Raw genomic sequence first — 19,162 nt, forward strand, 5'->3', positions numbered from 1 at the left:
TGCTTTTGAATGCTGCTCCAGAGGAATTACCGTTATTACCAACCAATACAGGAAGAACATCCGTCTCTAAAGCCTTCTCTAATATACACAGATCAGAAATCAGCAAGTTTGAATTTAGATGTGAACTATAGATGAAATAAATGAGACGTGCGTGCAGAGATTTATTCTACATGCCTTTTGACCCAGATGGCCTGTTTGACAGGCTATGGACACCTACGTAGTTGTAGCCATCTGTACGATTTTAAAAACCGAGTGCATACCTGTTATGCTATAAATAACCTTCACCAGATTGATGAAATGAGATAGAAATTTTCCATGTCCAACAGGGCAGTTGCCAAGTTACTCCAGACCAACATTATTTCTTTTGTCCTGCATTATGCTGCGTTTGTGTCACAATATGAAATGCACTCACCGAGCAACAATTAATTGTGTGTTATCCAAACAGTGCTCAGGGTAGCTTTACAGAACATAATAGGTTTTCTCGCCCTATACAAGCGCCACCTATTCTGGTTCAATAATGTAACACGCTGTCTAGCTATATAGAGGCATAGTAGACCTTGTAAACATACCATAAGTACACTACAATGATTTGTGTGGTAAATAGGTTTATTTAAATCTCACGTGGTAGTAAAACATTTTATTCATGGTATATATACACACAATTAAAACTAGTTAGAAAAAAGTGTGCACACAGACGGTATATTTTAGCACGCTGTATGTCGACCTACTGTACAACAAAAAGCAATTATATATATATATATAGCTGAAGGAGTTACACCAGAAAATGTGGTGTGGTTAAAACATTTTATTAATAGAACATGGCTGGTGTGATATTTGGCATGGTGGGAAAGAATTCCAGACTGTAGTATGATTAAAATAATAGAAAAGGTTAAATAGGCAATAAAAAATCAAGATGCATTGATCTATCTGTGATAGGTAACCTATGGCACCCCAGCTGTTGTGGACTATTAATACTGGAAAAGCATCATGGAAACTGTAGCTCCCAGCCCAGAGTGATCAGCTTGTACTGACACAGTGTTAACTGGCAAAGATAAGACGTCAAGAATCCCTTAAGTTTAAACAAAGAAGCAAGTCTGCAAGTTCATCTTTATCCACAAGTGTAGTAAACAAATGGAATCGGATCAAAGTGTATGTGGAATTTTAAAACATTTTACAACAATATTTTTAACACAACCATGCAATGGTTTTTCGCTGAACTTTTTGAGCCAACTAGTTAACGCTAAATCATTTGCAAGGAATTCATCCAATTGTGTCCTTCCTGCCATAACATTTCTTTCTTTCTTTCATACAGGAGTGTTTTAAATTTTAGGTGAATAGAGTTTGCTCTTTCTGAGTTGGCTCTCTTCTGATCATGGAACCTTTGACTCCACTTGGAAAAAGCACTAGTAACAAAAACGTCTTGGCCAATAAAATTACAAAGCAGAATCTCAAAATAGCAACATTTTAACGACATGTGGTGTTCACAAAATATAGTTTTGAATTTTCAACTGCCCAATACTGAACTTGCAGGTTAGTCAATACTAGAAAATGTTTCAGTCAAAATAGTTATTTTTCAACGGCAAAAACAAATACCGGTACATTTATTTTTAAAAATGAATTAAATGCCTTTTTTTCAAACATGATATATTAGGTGCATGAAAATTAAAGAGACTTAAAGAGGCAATGTTTTTGGACATCTCTATTATTATAAAATGTACGGTCCTTACAGATAGCCCTCTACTATATTTTCAAATATATCTTAAAGTTAGCAGTTTTGACAATATGTGTATTTCACATATAATAAAAATAAATCTCTTAAAGTGCCAAGAATACAAAATATTAAAATTAGTTATTTTAATGAACATGTGGTGTCGGCTGAAAGGAACTATGGAGGACAGATTTCCATAGTGCCAATTTTTCATAGAAAAAAGGAAGCAAAGAGGAAAATTACATTAATTGTGAAACATAAACCACTCCTTTAAAGTAATATGCAAAGCACTGCTCCATCTGGGTGGGAAATTACTGGCCTTGCTGTATCAGGCCTTGCTGTGCAACAGATAAAGTAAAAGGGGCGAGACACAATATTTACACTCAGTAAATATAAGGATACACATAAAAGAAGTTGGCAGGTAAAACTATATCGCAGCTGAGTATGTTTCCACAAGTGACCTTTAACTCACCAAATTCTAGGTGTAGTGCAAGGTTTATGGCGTTCCCACTAACTAGCCACGTAGAAAAGCAAGGATAGCTTGGTGGATATCAATTACTGGCACATTATCATCAAGCAACAAAACTGATGTATATAGTGCAATGTGTGTATGATATATATATATATATATATATATATATATATATATATATATATATATATATATATATATATATATAATTACACACACTCTATACAACTCCAATCCTAAACTTTGTTGAAAGGCATATACAAAAAGTAACAGTGTGAAGTGACATAAATTTTAGCAGATTCCAAGCAGGATTGTTTTTTTAAAAACGCTCATATTGGCATATGTTCATGAATACATTCTGTTCTGCTCATTCACACATTTTTAACGCATACAACCTTCATAAAGATATCTCGGCCACAGCATGTCAAATTAGGCCAAACATGTGAAAGGTTTAATGAGTAAAGAATGCAATGATTGAGCTGCCATGATCTGATTACTGCAAGAGCTCCATCAATCAGTGGCATCACTTCTCATCTCTCAGGCCTAGCCTCAGGAACCCAAGATCCAAGTGTCACTTCAAATCTACATTTTAATATGCCAGCTGCAGAAAGAGGGCTTGTTTCCTATTTAAAAACAGAAAATAGATACACGACTCAGGAAGCTAGCTTACTACCTTTAAAGAATAGCTCTTAATGCAAGATGGGCAAGCAATTTGACTCACGCAATTCCAGAAAGGCTTAGTTTTTAATTTTCTCGTAGCCTCGTGGGGGAACTCTTAATTACTCCCAAGGGTCCCCTCCCTAGCCAAGCTGGCAACCTTGCCACTGGCTACAACATACATTACAAGTCATACAAGCTAAAGCACTACGTGGAACAGTGCAAGCATCTGGGGACCTGATTTAATATCTTGTATTGGGCCCATTAGAATCTTCATCTGTCTCTGATTACTCCTAGAACATTGTTTGTGTTTCCATTGATTGTGTATATATTTACATATTTATTTGTTGGTTATAAAAACCCAGATTTTCACCCTTTTAAATGTGGATACACAGTCCACCAGCAGGACATCATGGATTTCAGGCTGTTTGCTTACAATGTAAATAAATCATTAGGGATTACATGATTTGATCGAGGAGATTCCATATAGAACCACACTGTGATCTCTAAGTCTATTTGCTTCACACTGAGGGATACAAAGACTCACTCTTCTACGCATCAGCATGAATAAAAATATTACAGAAGCGCAGCCAAATGCAGGGAGCTGACAAATACTGATTCACTACTCTAGTCATACTTAGTCATGTACGAAACGAAAGATTCAGCCAACCTATCACTAAGTGGGGGCTAGAGAGGGCTTCAACTTAAATAGAACATTGTTCATATCGGCCTTAGCAGACAAACTCTCATTCTCCTTCTTTTGGATGACTCTCTGGTTGGTACACAGTGTCTTAGTCAACAGCAGCAATAAGTTTGGATTATGTATCAGAATAAAACACTGGAGGGGTGACATGGAAATAAGCCCTGTTTTCATGAGACCACCTGCTCAATACATACTTTTTACAGATCCAACAATGCACAGTACCACAGTGTAATCAACCTTAAAGGGACAACTCAACCACCATATCCACTTTAATGTATGATAGCTGTATGGTGCCTTAAAATTTTGAATGTTTTCTGGTTTGCGAATGCACAGTAGGTTTCCGAATGCCCCATATGCATTTGTCTCTTTCTCTTTTTGGCTGAGCACACGTCGTTGCATGTGACATAGTCACCTCGGCACTGGCCCTGGGATGGTCTGTTTAGAGGCCCATGCACACTCGTGGAAACAATTCTCAGACCGAGGACGAGGAGGCCTGCTGCTGCATGGCCGTCTCTTCTGTGTCAGGTAAATGCTTTGGTGGATGGGTTTAATCTTATTAGATTAAATAGGATACCAAAAAAAAAAAAGCCATGGGGGGGGCCAGTAAAGTAAGTTAGCCAGTGAATTTACAGGGATATAAAATGTAGTTTCAACAACAAGCTTTTTTCACTAGTGCACGACTGACTCATAACTCATAGTCAAATCAGTGAAATTTCTTCAGTCCCCTCACCATAATGGAAGATAACTTGGTGGAGTGGCTCTTTATAAGGAATAGTGAGTTGAAAGGAGATTGCGCCTGAAAATCCCCCTGCTAACTAAACAGACAATGGACTATCTTCCATTTCTTTTAGGGATAATGTGAAGAAACATTGGAACTGTAATCACAAAACCTAACTATTCCAATGATCTATTTAGTGAAATTTTCCACAATGAAAGAAAGAAAAAAACTCCATTGGCCATAATTCAATACTGTAAAAGAAACACAGCTATTTGTCATTCTGCCCCTGAGGGGGTAACACATGGAGTTGATAAAAGCACTTTATTGACTGATGGGATGACATTCATGTCACAGCCTTATATGCTTAGTCAGTAGTAGTGTCGCTATAAAAATAAAGCAACTGGAAGACACTCATCACATCATTTATAAACTGGGACTTCAGTGTGAGGGGGAAAAAAAGGAAGTTTTGAGCTGCAAAGATTCTTAGGAAAAATGTGATGTTCCCTCAATGTTCCAGGGAAAAGAAAAACGTTAGATTCATAAAACCAGAAGCTCACCGATTCTGTCCATTTCTAGCTGTAGCAAAAGCTAAACCACGGCCTTATGCTCAGCCTCGTCTTATGTGTATCCCATGAATGCTTAAAAAGGAAGTACATTAGAGACACTAGACTCTGCAATCACGGCTAAGGCCCTATTAAATACCACTAAGCATTATGGAGAGACACTTCAGATTTATTGACAGGGAGAAGATTTGAAACATTCAGCTCCTGCAAGCTTCCACCCCACCCAAAAAAGCACATTAACCAGTATCCCCTTATGGCCCAAGGACCAAGCTTTTAGTTTTTTTTGGGGGGTGGGGGTAAAACACTTGCTGGATACTAATACTACATATAGGAAATTTGGAAAACATGTACAAGAGCACATTTTGAAAAGAACCATATGCACTCAAACATTCCGTTTAAATATTTAAAAAAAAAAAAACAGTAGTGGAAACTGGAGACGTCAATAATAACAAAAAAATGGGGGAAATAAAAAGTGGATAGCAATATTGCTGTGGATTTATGAGTTTTCCATTAATCAATTTTGAAATACATTTGAAATACACTGGTTTTAAAACCTACAAACTGTAAAAAAAAAAAAAAAAAAAAAAAACATCAAGCTTAATACACACACATTTTTTATAACTGTGTGCAAGCCAGCACCTGCGCAGTACAAAGCAAGAAATCAGATGCAAAGACTTGGCTCCATGAACTGTGAATGGGCCAAGCCATGTGTGATGGATACTGGAAAAGACAAGATGAAAGCCTGTGCTAGCTCACCAAGCTATAAATGTGAAGCATTAAAATTGTGGGAAAACGTACATATGTGTCTTTATTCTGTACCCACGGCCTCAGATGCACAAATGTGGGGGGAACGGCATATGTGACATGGTACAGTATCTCATATTCCAGATGCGTTTAGGGTTTCAATCTATGGAATGCTCAGCAGGAAGCATGAACTGCATAGCTACCCCAGTGTTTGAATATCTATTGTTCTCAGGTAAGTACTTGAAAGACAGAAAAAACAGGTAATAGTGAGAAAATTACTGTACAGCAATTTGCTATTTGCTTAATAGATCCATTTATAACACAAGCCAAGGAAAAATGAGATCCTTCATTCATTTGTATAAAAAAAATATAATATTTAATACCTCTCTGAAGGAAAATGTACAGAAATCATGCTTACCCTCTTGAAAAGGCCTAACAATTTACTCACCTAATAGTGACGCTTAGAATGTTTTTTTAGCAAACTATAATTTTGGACCTTTGCAGGACTCTTCAGATTAGAGGCGTTAAGGAGGAGATTTAGTTTTACTTGGCTTCCTAGGGTATTTCTCGCATAATTTATCAATATAATCAAGAGGAAAAAAACTGACAAGAAGCCAAAAACTGGTTTAAGGGCAGCTATTAGAAATGTGTTACCACAGCTAGATGGGGCCTGTCAAAAATTCATGCCTTATCTGATAATTTTCTAACATTGTTTAGGAAGAACACATAACTGATTTCAGGCATGCAACCTGTTTGATGAAATGCATGTGCCCAAGGTGGACACAAGGTAAAATTTACAATCGTTACGATCAATCCGACATTGATAACCATATAAAATCATGTTCGTCATAATCCATCTCCAGGATTTCTCTGTGACCCAATTTGCAGGAGATTTCTACGATTTGCATCGTAGTGGCTACATCTCTAAAATATTCTTTCCAGCCTGCCAGTAAAATATCAGCCAGGTACCTAACCTAGTAGTAGAAACTGCTGTGGGAAAGATGAATATAGAGTGTTCAGTACTGCTAAGCAATTCAATATGGTATTTTTTTATTTTTTTTTTACATTCGGTGCACAGCCCGTTGGCTTTATGTGACTGACATCAGGTATGCAGTACCAACCATAGTAGGATTTATAGTTAATCCAATTCAATCTGTCTATTCCAGAAAGACCATTCTAAGTTTAGTGAACTAACACTATTACCAGAGCAACAACTCATGATGGACAGCAAACAATTTTGTTTTGCAGAATGCGAATTAAATGACTGACTACAAGATCACAGGGACTTCCTCTGTCATGGAACACATTAATTAACTATACTAAGCAGTGCATGTAAATACATACACAGGCATGGCAGTGTTAAGCACACTTAAAAGGGACTCTCCACCCATCATATGCACTTATGATGGCTGAGTATGCCCCCTGGCAAACGCAAGAATCCTCCCATATGTATTTGACTCTTTCCCTTTGACTTGCAGATATAGCCATCTACATCTGCTGGTGCCTTTGCTCACATCACATACTCGCGCGTATCATCCAGTTTGACTTTCCAGAAACATCACTCATTTTATATACTTTATACAAGACCATCCAAGCTATTCTTCAACAATTTTAGTTTTAAAGTAGGCAGACCGGCCAAACCACGCCCGTCTATTAACCAAGGTCTGCAAATACTTGACCTTAATCCTTTTCGTTAGGTTCAGACTTCTTGGGGCCAAAAACTTTCAGTTCAGCATACGATACAGGTTTACTGACGGACACAATGAGATCTGTGCTCACTTCTGTCCAGAGATGCCTTACAGCTTAGCCCTTACAAAGAAACAATAATTGGCTTGCTAGAGCATCATATAGTTAATACATCATACTAGGCGACTCTTTATGGCAATGCTAATGAAATCCTGCTTATTCAACTAAATAATTTTCTCTATAGACTTCCATTACTCAATGTCCTCCTGGTTGAGTTTCCAAAAATATTGTTGCTTTCTGTTTTAAAACAATATAATGTTTTCAGATGGATTGCATGTGTCATGTGAATAGATTAATATAATGTCTGTCTTAAAGTGTTACAAAAATGTGGTAGGTTCCAGTTAATCTGGGGGACTTTACTTGTGGGGTCTGTAGCAGACATCACTAGACACATAACTCAAATGTAAACATCCCCTTCTACATTATGATAACCAAACACAACTTCACTTATTACTAAAAAAATATTATGCTCTCATCTGGTCATGTACCATTTTATAGCATCAAGTCAAAAGTACATTTCACAAAGCGTAAATGTTTTTACTGTGTTGCAGTGACAGCACATAAATGCCTAAATGAAGATAAGAATAGCTAAAGATTGAATTGTCTCTTTCATTTTTAATAATAGTTTGAACCGCAAACCACATGGAGCTAAAGGTGTAAGGGATACTTCCTCTTCCGTCAAAAAGTAAATGCAGACGAGTAGATCAGGTGCATGCTGGGAGAAGGATAATGTGATAGCTAAATATCAGTATCTACTTTATGATACGACAACTTACTGACAAACGATGAACTAGGCAAGAGTTTGGCCTTTTTCAACAGTATTAGGAATTATTTAGTTACATTCACCAGAGCAGGTGGAACCGTACCCTTAACAAGTAACATTTAAATACATTTCCATCACATAAAACAATGTGTACATGGTAAAGTTAGGCTTTGTCTACTTAATGAACATTGTTACAAATCAAAAATCCAACTTATTTCTTAATAACTGTTTAAATAGTGATTAGTTATTTTCTCTGTATGTCATCCATTTCAAAGCAATGTTTTTCTTTAAATGGTACATAAGATCTGTAACTCTACAAATAATTTTAAACAAAGTTCATTAATAAAACGGTTGCAGTTTATCAACCTAGCATTGCTTGAACTTTTAGAATTAAGAGAAACAAAAGACTTAGTTTGCTATATACTGTTTTTAAGAATAAAATCCCATTTTCTTGGTACCAACATCATTAAGTGGCAAACGCAAGTAATCACTAACCAGTGCAGTCACCTAAAAACACTGTACGCTTGACGTTTATTCTATTAATTCAGGCCGGAGGCCTCAAAAGAACAAGAATTGCCTGACGTGCCAAAATGTTAAGTCATTTTGAAATGTTGCCTTCAGCCCATTCTGGAATAGGAAGTAACCACCCACTGCATTTTGCGTGGCACAACCGCCAGATTATCCCAGGAGGTAAAAAGTTTATCCATGGAAACTTGCCAAGGTTTGACACTATTTTTTTTCTCCCTTTTAAATTCCTGTTATTACATTAGATTTTTCCAACTATACTACAGAAATTCTGGTTTGCAAATACACATAACTGGCTGCATATTTTAAGAATGAAATACTACTATGCAACTACAGTTTTAGAAGAGATCATACAGATTAAGGCTCACATAAATCATCCAGTACAGCAGCCATCATACTTCTATTTCATAGTCCTACTTCTTACATGTTGTATAACAGTATAGCATGTAATGTTTGAGTTTACGCATAAGGAAATGCATTTCGGCGGCATAAAAACGCAGTGTACTGCTGGGCATATCCAGCTGCCAGCCATACACTGAGGCACCCCATTTTGCCGCTCAAGCACTGGTTCACTGGGCATTTGCCTGGTACGCCAGATGGCCAGCCTGGGCTTGTTTCAAAGTAGCCACCGCAATGCATTTCCTTATACGTAAATTCAAATGTTACATGCTATACAACAAGTAAGAAGAAGAAGTAGAAGTATGAAATGGGTCATCAGGGGGCTGCTGTCCTTAAAGTGCAAGGGTCGCCTTATCACCAGCCAGCCCTTGCTTTGAAATAAGTTTACCCAGAGGGTTATGTACAAAAAGTAATCGTTGTGAAAGGCTCGGAAAGTCGTCCTGTTACCATAGCAACCAGCGAAATAGTCCAATCAGCAGGAATATGTCACTGGCTGATATGCTGGTGAGCCTACTATTGAGATCCATCCCTTGAGAAAGGTAGCCACTGAAAACGTTGGGCATCTTGCACAGACTCTGCCTTTAGTTTTAGCATTTACGGTATGAGTATTTTGAGTTATGTTATACAGATGTGAAAACATAATAAATGCTGTGATTCATACATCATGTGTATGGATCCATATTTTTATAAATTATTAATTATTTGCAAGTTGTGGCTTTAACTTTTTTAATATTCTATGTTTTTGTTGCACCCAAGTGGGTACTAAACTAAGTTTAACATAAATCGCTCTAAATTATCTCAAAAGCGTGTTTAGTTACGTGGATATTTTCTACATTATATAAAATCATGGACGTTTCACATGTTAATGTCAGAAAACGCTCACTAAATAACTAGAAACCTGAGCTAAATAACCACGCTTAGGCTTGAGTGATTTCACTGCGACACAAGACTGCTTTATCTTATGCCTCAGGTATCCTACGGGTTCCATCCAATACTGCTAGCTCTGCATGTTGTGCTTCTAATCTTGGGGATCCCTGTGTGATGTATGTAAAGCACGCACCAAAAAAAACAATCTCTCCTCATACAAAGCAGTATGTAAGAAGCCTGTTCTGGGAGATCCATGTGTTTGCTTATAGCTACAGACTGATTACTTTCAATCATCGCACACGCATTTTCATAAGATAAACACCAATTAATTAAACGCGCTTCCTATGAATCATCTTTAAGGAGGACTAATATGCATATGTAGCCCCAAATAATAAGTCAATCGTGAATTTAGAAAAACGTATACAGAAGAGAACAACAAGAACAGATTATAGATGTAGTTCTGCAACATCGCGCTGAGATGGTTAACAAGAAAAATAAAATCCTATGGCTACTCAGTATGTTTCGTTTCAATACGTTGCCCTTTACAGATCTATGTAAAATAAAGCCAATGCATTCACACATGCAAGAAATATAAACAGACCTAGTGTAGATTCCCCTTCATCTTTCCAGCGGTGAGTCTGCATTTTCCTTAAAGTCCGCGTACAGAATGATATTTATGGAAGATTTATACACAAACATACAAAAACATGGCAGTCACTCCCTTAACAAATCCAGGCTGCTGCTTAGCTATATACGGTCCACTTTTGTGTCGATTGTAACATACAATGATCTGCCTGTAAACAATCCGTGTGCTTCAGAACGCCTTATTGTAATCATTCAAAGCAAGGAAAGGACGCAGAGCTTCAACTGGCTGTTTCTGCCGCTGTAGCTGCTACTGGATGAGTCACTGTTGGACATTTTTTTTCTGCAGGGAAAGAGTGGAGAAACGAAATAGGAGGAGAATGGATGGTGGGGAGTGGATTCAAGCAGCATAAGCAACAACAGATTGCCTCTGGCACACGTTCTCTTGGTGGGTATGATGTCACATCATTGCTGTGTTAATTAATGCAGCAAGCCTCCCGGAGGATACAACTAAAATCACGCCTGATGTACCAGGGTAAAGCACTGATATAGTTTCCACCAAAAACAAATAAGCATGCTATCGAACAGATAAAAAAAAAAGCACTAAAAATTTTGCAAGGATATCATTTTGCTGAAACGTTGTATAATTAAAAATACTTACGTATGCTGCTGTACAAACAGCTGCCTCATAGTAATGATCACTTTCATTTATGTGATTATTGGAATTTTACATCACAACACCACAGCGTCACATAAAACATACTCCGTATCTGGCTATTAAATTAAAATTTCCTTTTTATTTTATTTTTTTTTTAAAGATTTCGAGTTTTTGTACTTTCTGTCCGTGGCACATAAGCCATTTGTATGTGTAATAATTCTGTTATTGTAGTCCAGTCTACTTGACTAAAACCCCGACTCTTTATCACACAGCCTTAATCATCTAACTGAACACTCTGACTCATGGAAGTCTATACAGGAAGAGACGTCATTAGCATTGCCATAAAGAATCAGATCAGTGTGGTGTTTAAGCAAGAAAAGTCACCCAAAATATCACATGGCTGACAACAATGGCAGCCTCCAGGGCATTTTTTCTTAATTGTTTCTGACAATACTAACCTACATTACTGGAGACAGCACTATATTTTATGAACAAGGGAAAAATATTTTCTATGGGACTTCCCTGCTGAGCAGGAATCATTCTTTGCCCATCAATGTATTAATGAAACTTTATTTATTCATTTAAAATACTGTTATCCTCAGCGAGTGCTTCACCTCCCAAGCAATCCTACTGGCTGAAGATAAAAACTTCAACCGCACGTCACCTCTGTATGAGTTATGCACCATTTTCCAACAAAACATGCAATCATTACAAGGTTTTATCTTATATACTTCCCCTAATCTCAATCACTCTTCAGATTATTTACTCAGTATAGCAGGGCTCGACAAATCCCGGGCGCCAGGTCGCCATGGCGACTGATAATTTTCTGCTGGCGCCTAGGTGTTTGTGAGCCAAACCTATAATTGGGTTTAGGATCCAGATCCCCCGCGGCGTTGCAGGGGACTTGGATCCTCCTTTCCGGCAGCAGCGGCCGTCTGTGCAATGCAGACAACCCCGCTGCTGCCGGCGGCTCCGCCCACCCTCCTCACTGAACGGGGCTGGCACTTCCCACGAAGGTCACTGAGTCGCGCTGGCCAGCTGACTCAATTCTATTTCGGATCAACGGGGACAGCTTATTAAAATGCTGCCCCTGTCGATTCGAAATAGAAGTGAGACAGCCGGTGCCGCTCAATAACTTTCGCGAGCGGCACCAGCACTGCTCAGTGACCTTTGTGGGCGGTGCCAGCCCCGTTCAGTGAGGAGGGTGGAGCCGCCGACAGCAGCAGCAGCGGGAGTCCAACAGAGTGCACATCGGGGTCAGGTAAGTGGAAGTAACTGGGGGCATGCTTGGCAGTGGGAGGCTGGGACAAAGATGGCTATGGGAGACTGGGGGCAAAGGCAAACTGTCCCCAGTTTCCTATAGACAGCTTTGTTACTAAATAGCTTCCCATAATCTCATGTTTAGTGACAGATGCCTATGGGAGACTGGGGGCAAAGGCAAACTCTGTCCCCAATTTCCTATAGGCATCTTTGTCACTAAACATGGGACTATGGGAAGCTATTTAGTTACAAAGATGCCTATGGGAAACTGGGGACATAGTTAATTAATGGGATTAATTAATAGTAATTAAAAGTATGCACTGGTGCTTTTTAGTGTGGGCAAAGTGCTGGGGTAAAGTGTGAGTGCTGGAGTAAAGTGAGGGCTAGGGTAAAGTGTGAGACTGTGAGTGCTGGGCAAAGTGTGGGTGCAGGGCAAAGTGCTGGGGCAAAGTGTGAGTGTAGGGCAAAAAAAAGTCCTGGCTCCTAACTTTTTTAGCTGGCTCCTAGATTTAAAGAAATTTGTCAAGCCCTGCAGTATAGACACAGTCTATGAAGCAGGTTCGCAGATTTATCATATACCCAATTTATAAAAGAATGGTGTGAATATACCGGGTAGTTACACATGAGCTATAAAAGCTACAATGGTAGATGGTACCAACTACAAAGCGTCAGTGCGTAAAGCTGGGTTACTCGTTAGACGACTCGCATCTACATTCATCTTAATTGCAGAAAACACTTGATGAATGACTTGATGAAAGTTCAAAGACAAAGCTGCACAACAAAAAAGGAAGTGGCAGAAGTTTCAGGCAAATTCTGGGATAGGGAACACAGAATCAAGGAGAAGGCAACAGCCATATAGAAATACTTTATGAAATAAGGAGACATTTGGCATTATGACCATCTAAAACCAATGGAACATGTTGGTGGATTGCCTGAGAATCTGCCTAGATAATCATACAATAAAAACGAAATTGATTTACATTGTTAAGTACTTTTATGGCCCATGTGCTGCATAAATTTGTGTTTAACTGATATCTGTGTATTACACACAGATGCATACACTTCATATTCTCATACACTCAACAGTCAATGAGTAAGTGGCCACAATGACCTTCACGCTTCCATAACTATACTGTGACTTACTGAGTCCTAACAGTCTCAATGATAAAATATTTTTTAAAGGGATAGGCGGAAAAGAAGACTTGTGTATCCATCCAAACTACAGCACTTACACATTTCAGACTTCTAGAAAGGACATGTACTTGATAGGGGTTGCCTAAAAGCACTGTGCAATCACTTTAGTGTACAATAATGCTATATTACCCCCCCTCACCAACACAAATACAGACTACATGGAAATTAAAAAGGGACCCTCACATCTTTTAGCATAGTTATATTTATTGCACTGCCTATATTGTGAGCCTTTTTTTTCAATCAGTGTAAATCATTTGAGATAAGCAGTTTAAAAGAACACATGTAAAAAATGAATAAACTGACAGCTAATCATTTCAGTAAAATATATCTAGCTCAGCAGTGTCCTCGTGATGCGCAGATCACTTATAGCAACATATGGAGTGCACCTTATCTTAATTACCCTAAGTATTGCCTGTAAAAAAATATACAAATAAGGCTTTATTGTGCCTTCAATCAGATTCCACCAAACCACTTAACAAAAAGGAAGAATAACTTAATAGGGAGAAGGGAAAGGAAAAAAAAACCAAAAAAACCCACAAATTGTGATCGTTATATATTTGTATACACCAATACATAAATGATTTTACTACACTGGTGTATAACGTACATGATTTGGAAAGGTGACAAATACACTTTTTTGCTAAAGAGAATCATATTGCCTCAAGATTCTCTTAGTCAATTCTCGTCTTGTCATACCCCTTGAATATATGTATTGTGTTAAGCGCTGCCTAAATCGTTGGCGCTATATTTAAAAGATAATAATAAAACACATGACCAGGAATGCAATCACATACTCCGCAATCTCTTGATTGGCTATACTAACAACACACAACTATACTATGAGGCTTGATAAATTGAATGACCCATAGAAGTCAACGTGAAAAAGCAGAAATAATAAAGTGTCATAACTAAAACTTCAGAAGCCAGACCTACTTTATATTGTGAGGTTTGTCAAGACACAACTGTAGTGGTTAATCAACAAAAAGTGGGGCGCATGTACATAAGGGAAAACATAAAATACACAATAGTGTGATATTGTGGTAGTGGTTACCATTAAACGTATACTTGGTTTACTTTAGTTCAGACATAGTAAAAAGACCTGCTATACCAAATGTTTTTTAATTTTCAAAGGACAGGTCACTTAAGAGTGGTGACACTGTTTAAGTCCTCATTTCCGATTCAAAGGCAAGATGGCGAGGGGAAAGAAATGTGATACCTAAGAGGAATTTTGACCCATCCCCCCAACTCATACCTATTTCAGAAGCATTTGAGCACACTACAGTAAAATGCAATCCCTGTTACATTGATTGATCTTCAAAAATAAAGTGCTCTAAACACATTCACAATATCTAGGACAAAAATGCCAAATTAAACACACAAAAAACATCTACATGAATGGCATACCGTAGCCACTTTAATTTAAAAAAAAAAAAAGAAAAAAAAGAAAAAGAAAAAAAAAAAGAACCAGCCCTTATCAACAAGGAGCCCTCATGCACACGCACATTCATGTAATGCAAGACTAAACCAAATCGGCAGAAGAAAGGTAGCCGACACTATAAAATTAGTCTACGCACGAAGACACAACACCGCATTACCTAGCATGACACAGAAAAAGAGAGGAAATGGCTTTTGTTTTTTTTGTTTTTTTCTTTTTTAAGGTTTCCTAGGTTTATACACGCATTACACACCTTAACATTACTACATTGAATTGAAATGTGTCTTTGGTTGCAAATCCTTTGATCAAAGGTGTCACTGGTCAATTAACTATAGGGAGAGTTGTGGTTAACTCGGACTTTATTATACATTACGAAGGTCCCAACCCAGTGAGCTTCTGCAGCAGATAGGGCTTGTATAATACATATACAGTTATAGTATCCTCAGCCATTGAATTATGTATTACATAGGACCATCGCAGCCATTCTTGCTGGAGAAACTTACTAGCATTGGTCCTTCATAAGAGTTACAAGGAAGCAGAAACAACAAACTCTCCTTTAAAGAACAAACCAAAGGGTTTACATATGAAATCACTGACCTACATGCCAGTACAGCACAAACCATCCAAGGCAACCCATGAACCTCTAGCGCGATACTAAATTAGGTCATGTAAGTAAGATCACCATATGAATTAACGTTAGCTTTCATAGCACTGAAAATGCCACTACACTACATGTAAAAATGAACTAAATTAAAATCATGTTTGAATTACCCGATTAGTGAATCATAAATGGTGTGTATGTTATTTATTAATATACACTATATGGTATAACATATCCATTTATATGATGAATGGCAATGGTAACAATCCAAACACAATAGCCCAAATCCAAAGACAATCTGATGGTGTAACAACAATGCATTGTCATTAGAGAAAACCATTAAGCTCAAACACTCAAGAGCGATCCTTACAGACCCTGCACTGAAATGAAGGCCTCAAATTATTGCTTTAATTTAAAAAAAAAAAAAAAAAAAAAGATGCAGAATGGTCCTTTAGAGTTCAGGTGGCCTGGAAACCAATGTTACAAACGTTTAAATAGCATTACAGACACACACAGAACCAAATGTTTACAGGCAATGTTTTATTGTGGGTATGTTATACAAACACCTGTAAAGGTTTGTATAACTTTGGGATGTTTACAAGACTTCAACCTTCTTAGTTTGTCCATGTGGGGAGAAAGAAATGGATTCAATGTAAAGCTTTCAGGAGAAAAGAAAATAGGAACGTGACATCAGATGTATTTGGAAGAGCAATAGGGCAAACATTTGTTTACCAATAGCTGTACAATTCAACAGAAGTGATGGAGCCATGGATTCAGAAGGCCAACACATTACACAACACCCGTGACCGAAGAAACGTACATATTCTGCATGCCAAAAGGCTAGTAAATGATAAAATGACATTGTAATCTGAAGCTTCCTACTTCTCTACCAAATGGGCTTTGAAAAATAATGCAGGTCAAAGGGCTTGGGTAGCCATCAAGAAATGTGCTCTGAGACCATGTATACATGCTGCCCACTCTCCCTGACAGCCATCATATATTTTGGACAATCTATACAAATCTATTATAGTTTGTTATGAAAAAATAATTTTGGGTAGAAATCTCATCTCAACTAGTGAAGTTTCCAAAGATGTTTGATATGATGGTTTCAACTTCCAAGACTACATGATGATAAACCTGTGCTCTGAATGAAGACTGGTGCAGCCTAGGATTTTCAGGACCAACATGTTTCCTGGCACTACCCTTCAGGAGCTTTTGCTGAAAAGTCACAAGAGGCCCAAAACCACACATCTCAGGCACAACCTGACTGGTATATCATGCCAGCTACACGCAAGGAGACACATTTTAAATGCAACAATGATCAAAGAAACAAAACAAGAATTTATATGTCCAGAGTCTATTATGATGGAGCAGGAAGTCCTTTCTGTGCGACATGGAAGATTAAAAGCTATATTGACTTTTAGACTTCTCCCCCAACCCAATTGCTAATTCTGTGTGGTGTCCGCGCAGGGAATAACATTATGCATTATTATTGATCATCAGTTCAAGGATACCCATGTCAACATACAAAAAAACACCGCTACACCTCCCCCATCCTTAGGATAGAGAGGGAGAGATGGCTAAGAGCAAAGGCCAGTTAATGATTGAAAATGCCCACCTCCAGAAAATACTAAAAAGTCATCGTTTTCTAACAACGAAGCTAACTCTGATGTTTCAGAATGAATGCAAAAATCACCTGATATTATTATTAAACGCAAAAAGATGTACTCAAGAAAACTGGCAAAACATTAGGCCTATAGAATGAGCATTTTATCAGACATCAGAAACAATGGGATATAATTCTAGACCAAACAGTCGGAAACATCCCTATGAACATCATGCCCTCAGAAGCCAGGGTTCTTCTGTATTCCATGCGCTGCTAATAGGTGGGTCTCTTTATTCATATTGTGGGATTTGGCCCATTCCCACAGCACAATCTCTGTGGCCTAATCCATGACATCATTCTGTATAACTGGGAGCTGACACATTCGCCTTTACCCAATACAGTCCCACCAGGAGCTGTGTGAACATACAGCCACAGGACACCTCATCTTCATCCACACCCACTCGGGGACCTGTCACCCGAACAGCTACCGTGCTGCCACCTCCAAAGCAAAGGGAGCCTCAAATCTTACCCCCTCCCCTTACACCACCATACGCCTCGCCATCAAGCCCTACAAAGGATCAAAAATGATTTCAAGATCTGAAGAAGCCAAAACGTGAGGCAAATCACGAATCCAGAGGCCCTTCGTGACATACGATATTACCCAAGCCATTAAATCACGTCCGCACCGAACCCTGGCGGCGAAAGCACAGACTTATTGCCCATGCCACGATCCCAGCCCATCCGAACCCCTCCTGTGTATGCTCACCGGATCTATAGAAGGCAACTATGTCTGCCGAGTCCTTGGCTGTCTCCTCCGCCCCCTCCCCGGCGTTGCCTCCGCTGCTCCCAGCGGCTGTTGCATTGCTGCCGCTGCCGCTCGTAGCGGTGGTGCCGGTGTTGGCGCTGCTGGAGCTGCTCATGTTGTAGGGGGAGGTGAGGAAGGGTCCAGATCCTCTGAACCCCGGCAGCAGCTGCAAATGAACCTGATCCGCTCAGCGTCCTTCCAATCTCACACTCTCTGCCCCCCTTTGTCCTGGGGATTGCGGCTGCTTGCAGTCACCCAACGTGGCTCCTCGGTATACGGTGGGCCACCGTTAACGCGGCTTGGACTAAAGCTTACATATATAAATCCACAGACACAAATGTATATGAATAGCTGGGGGGAATCACACACCGATAGCAAGAATTCAATGGCAGACTGCTTCTTCTGCCCTAGGGGCGGCCCCGCAAATGCTGAAAGACCAGAATGCAGCCCCAAATCTCCTCCTACTCGCTAATACTGGTCAATATCCGGACAGGGCTGGGAGACAGGGTGGTGCTGCTGCAGCTACTGCCGCCGGCGGGACCGCCCCGGAGTCACCGACACACCGGCTCCGGGAACCCACAAGACTGGTGGTGGCGACTGCTGCTGGGAACGGGGGGGTGGGAAGGTGGAGCCGGCTCACCATGTGAGGGCGGCCCCGTAACGCGCTGCTACTGCTGCAGGAGGACGGCTGAAGGGGAGGTGGGGATACGGGAGCATAATGGTCATTTTCCGAAATCTGGCAAAAGCCATAATCTCGCGAGAGAAATCATACAGTAACCCCCCCCCCCCATCATGAATGCAAACTGTGCGTGTGTGTGAGAGCCAGAACTGTGTACCCATGTCTTTATATATGTGTAACGTACACTATTTTCTGCTTCCATCATATTGTTTAGTGTTAACACTAGAACAATTGTCTATATAGACAACTATCAACCAGTATATATATATATATATACGTATTTGAACTTATACTGTTAAAACATCAATATCTCCTTCATATTACGGATGTAATAATGTACAGATAAAACCTGTTAAACTGTTTGAAAATACTTTAAATAAGAGAATTTGAAAGAGATGCCTTAAATTGAATAACTTCGTCTTGCAAACCAAATTAAACTCATTCACAAAAAAAAAAAAAAATATATATATATATATA

General features: G+C 39.0%; 1 protein-coding gene across 3 annotated transcripts in view; it reads right to left on the minus strand.

Annotated features, from left to right (window-relative positions):
- Positions 1-18,754, minus strand: part of TRIO (trio Rho guanine nucleotide exchange factor) — a 137,044-nt gene extending 118,290 nt beyond the window's left edge. For 2 of the 3 annotated variants that reach the window (XM_053467343.1, XM_053467342.1), the window contains exon 1: positions 17,968-18,742. In XM_053467343.1, the coding sequence (XP_053323318.1) occupies positions 17,968-18,121 (154 nt within the window). In that variant the 5' untranslated portion in view covers positions 18,122-18,742. Of the gene's footprint in view, positions 1-17,967 lie in introns of all 3 variants that reach the window. The other variant, XM_053467345.1, reaches the window with a different exon arrangement.
- Between the last annotated feature and the right edge of the window lie 408 nt (positions 18,755-19,162).

Source organism: Spea bombifrons, chromosome 5 (assembly GCF_027358695.1).
Source record: "Spea bombifrons isolate aSpeBom1 chromosome 5, aSpeBom1.2.pri, whole genome shotgun sequence".
Taxonomy (NCBI): domain Eukaryota; kingdom Metazoa; phylum Chordata; class Amphibia; order Anura; family Pelobatidae; genus Spea; species Spea bombifrons.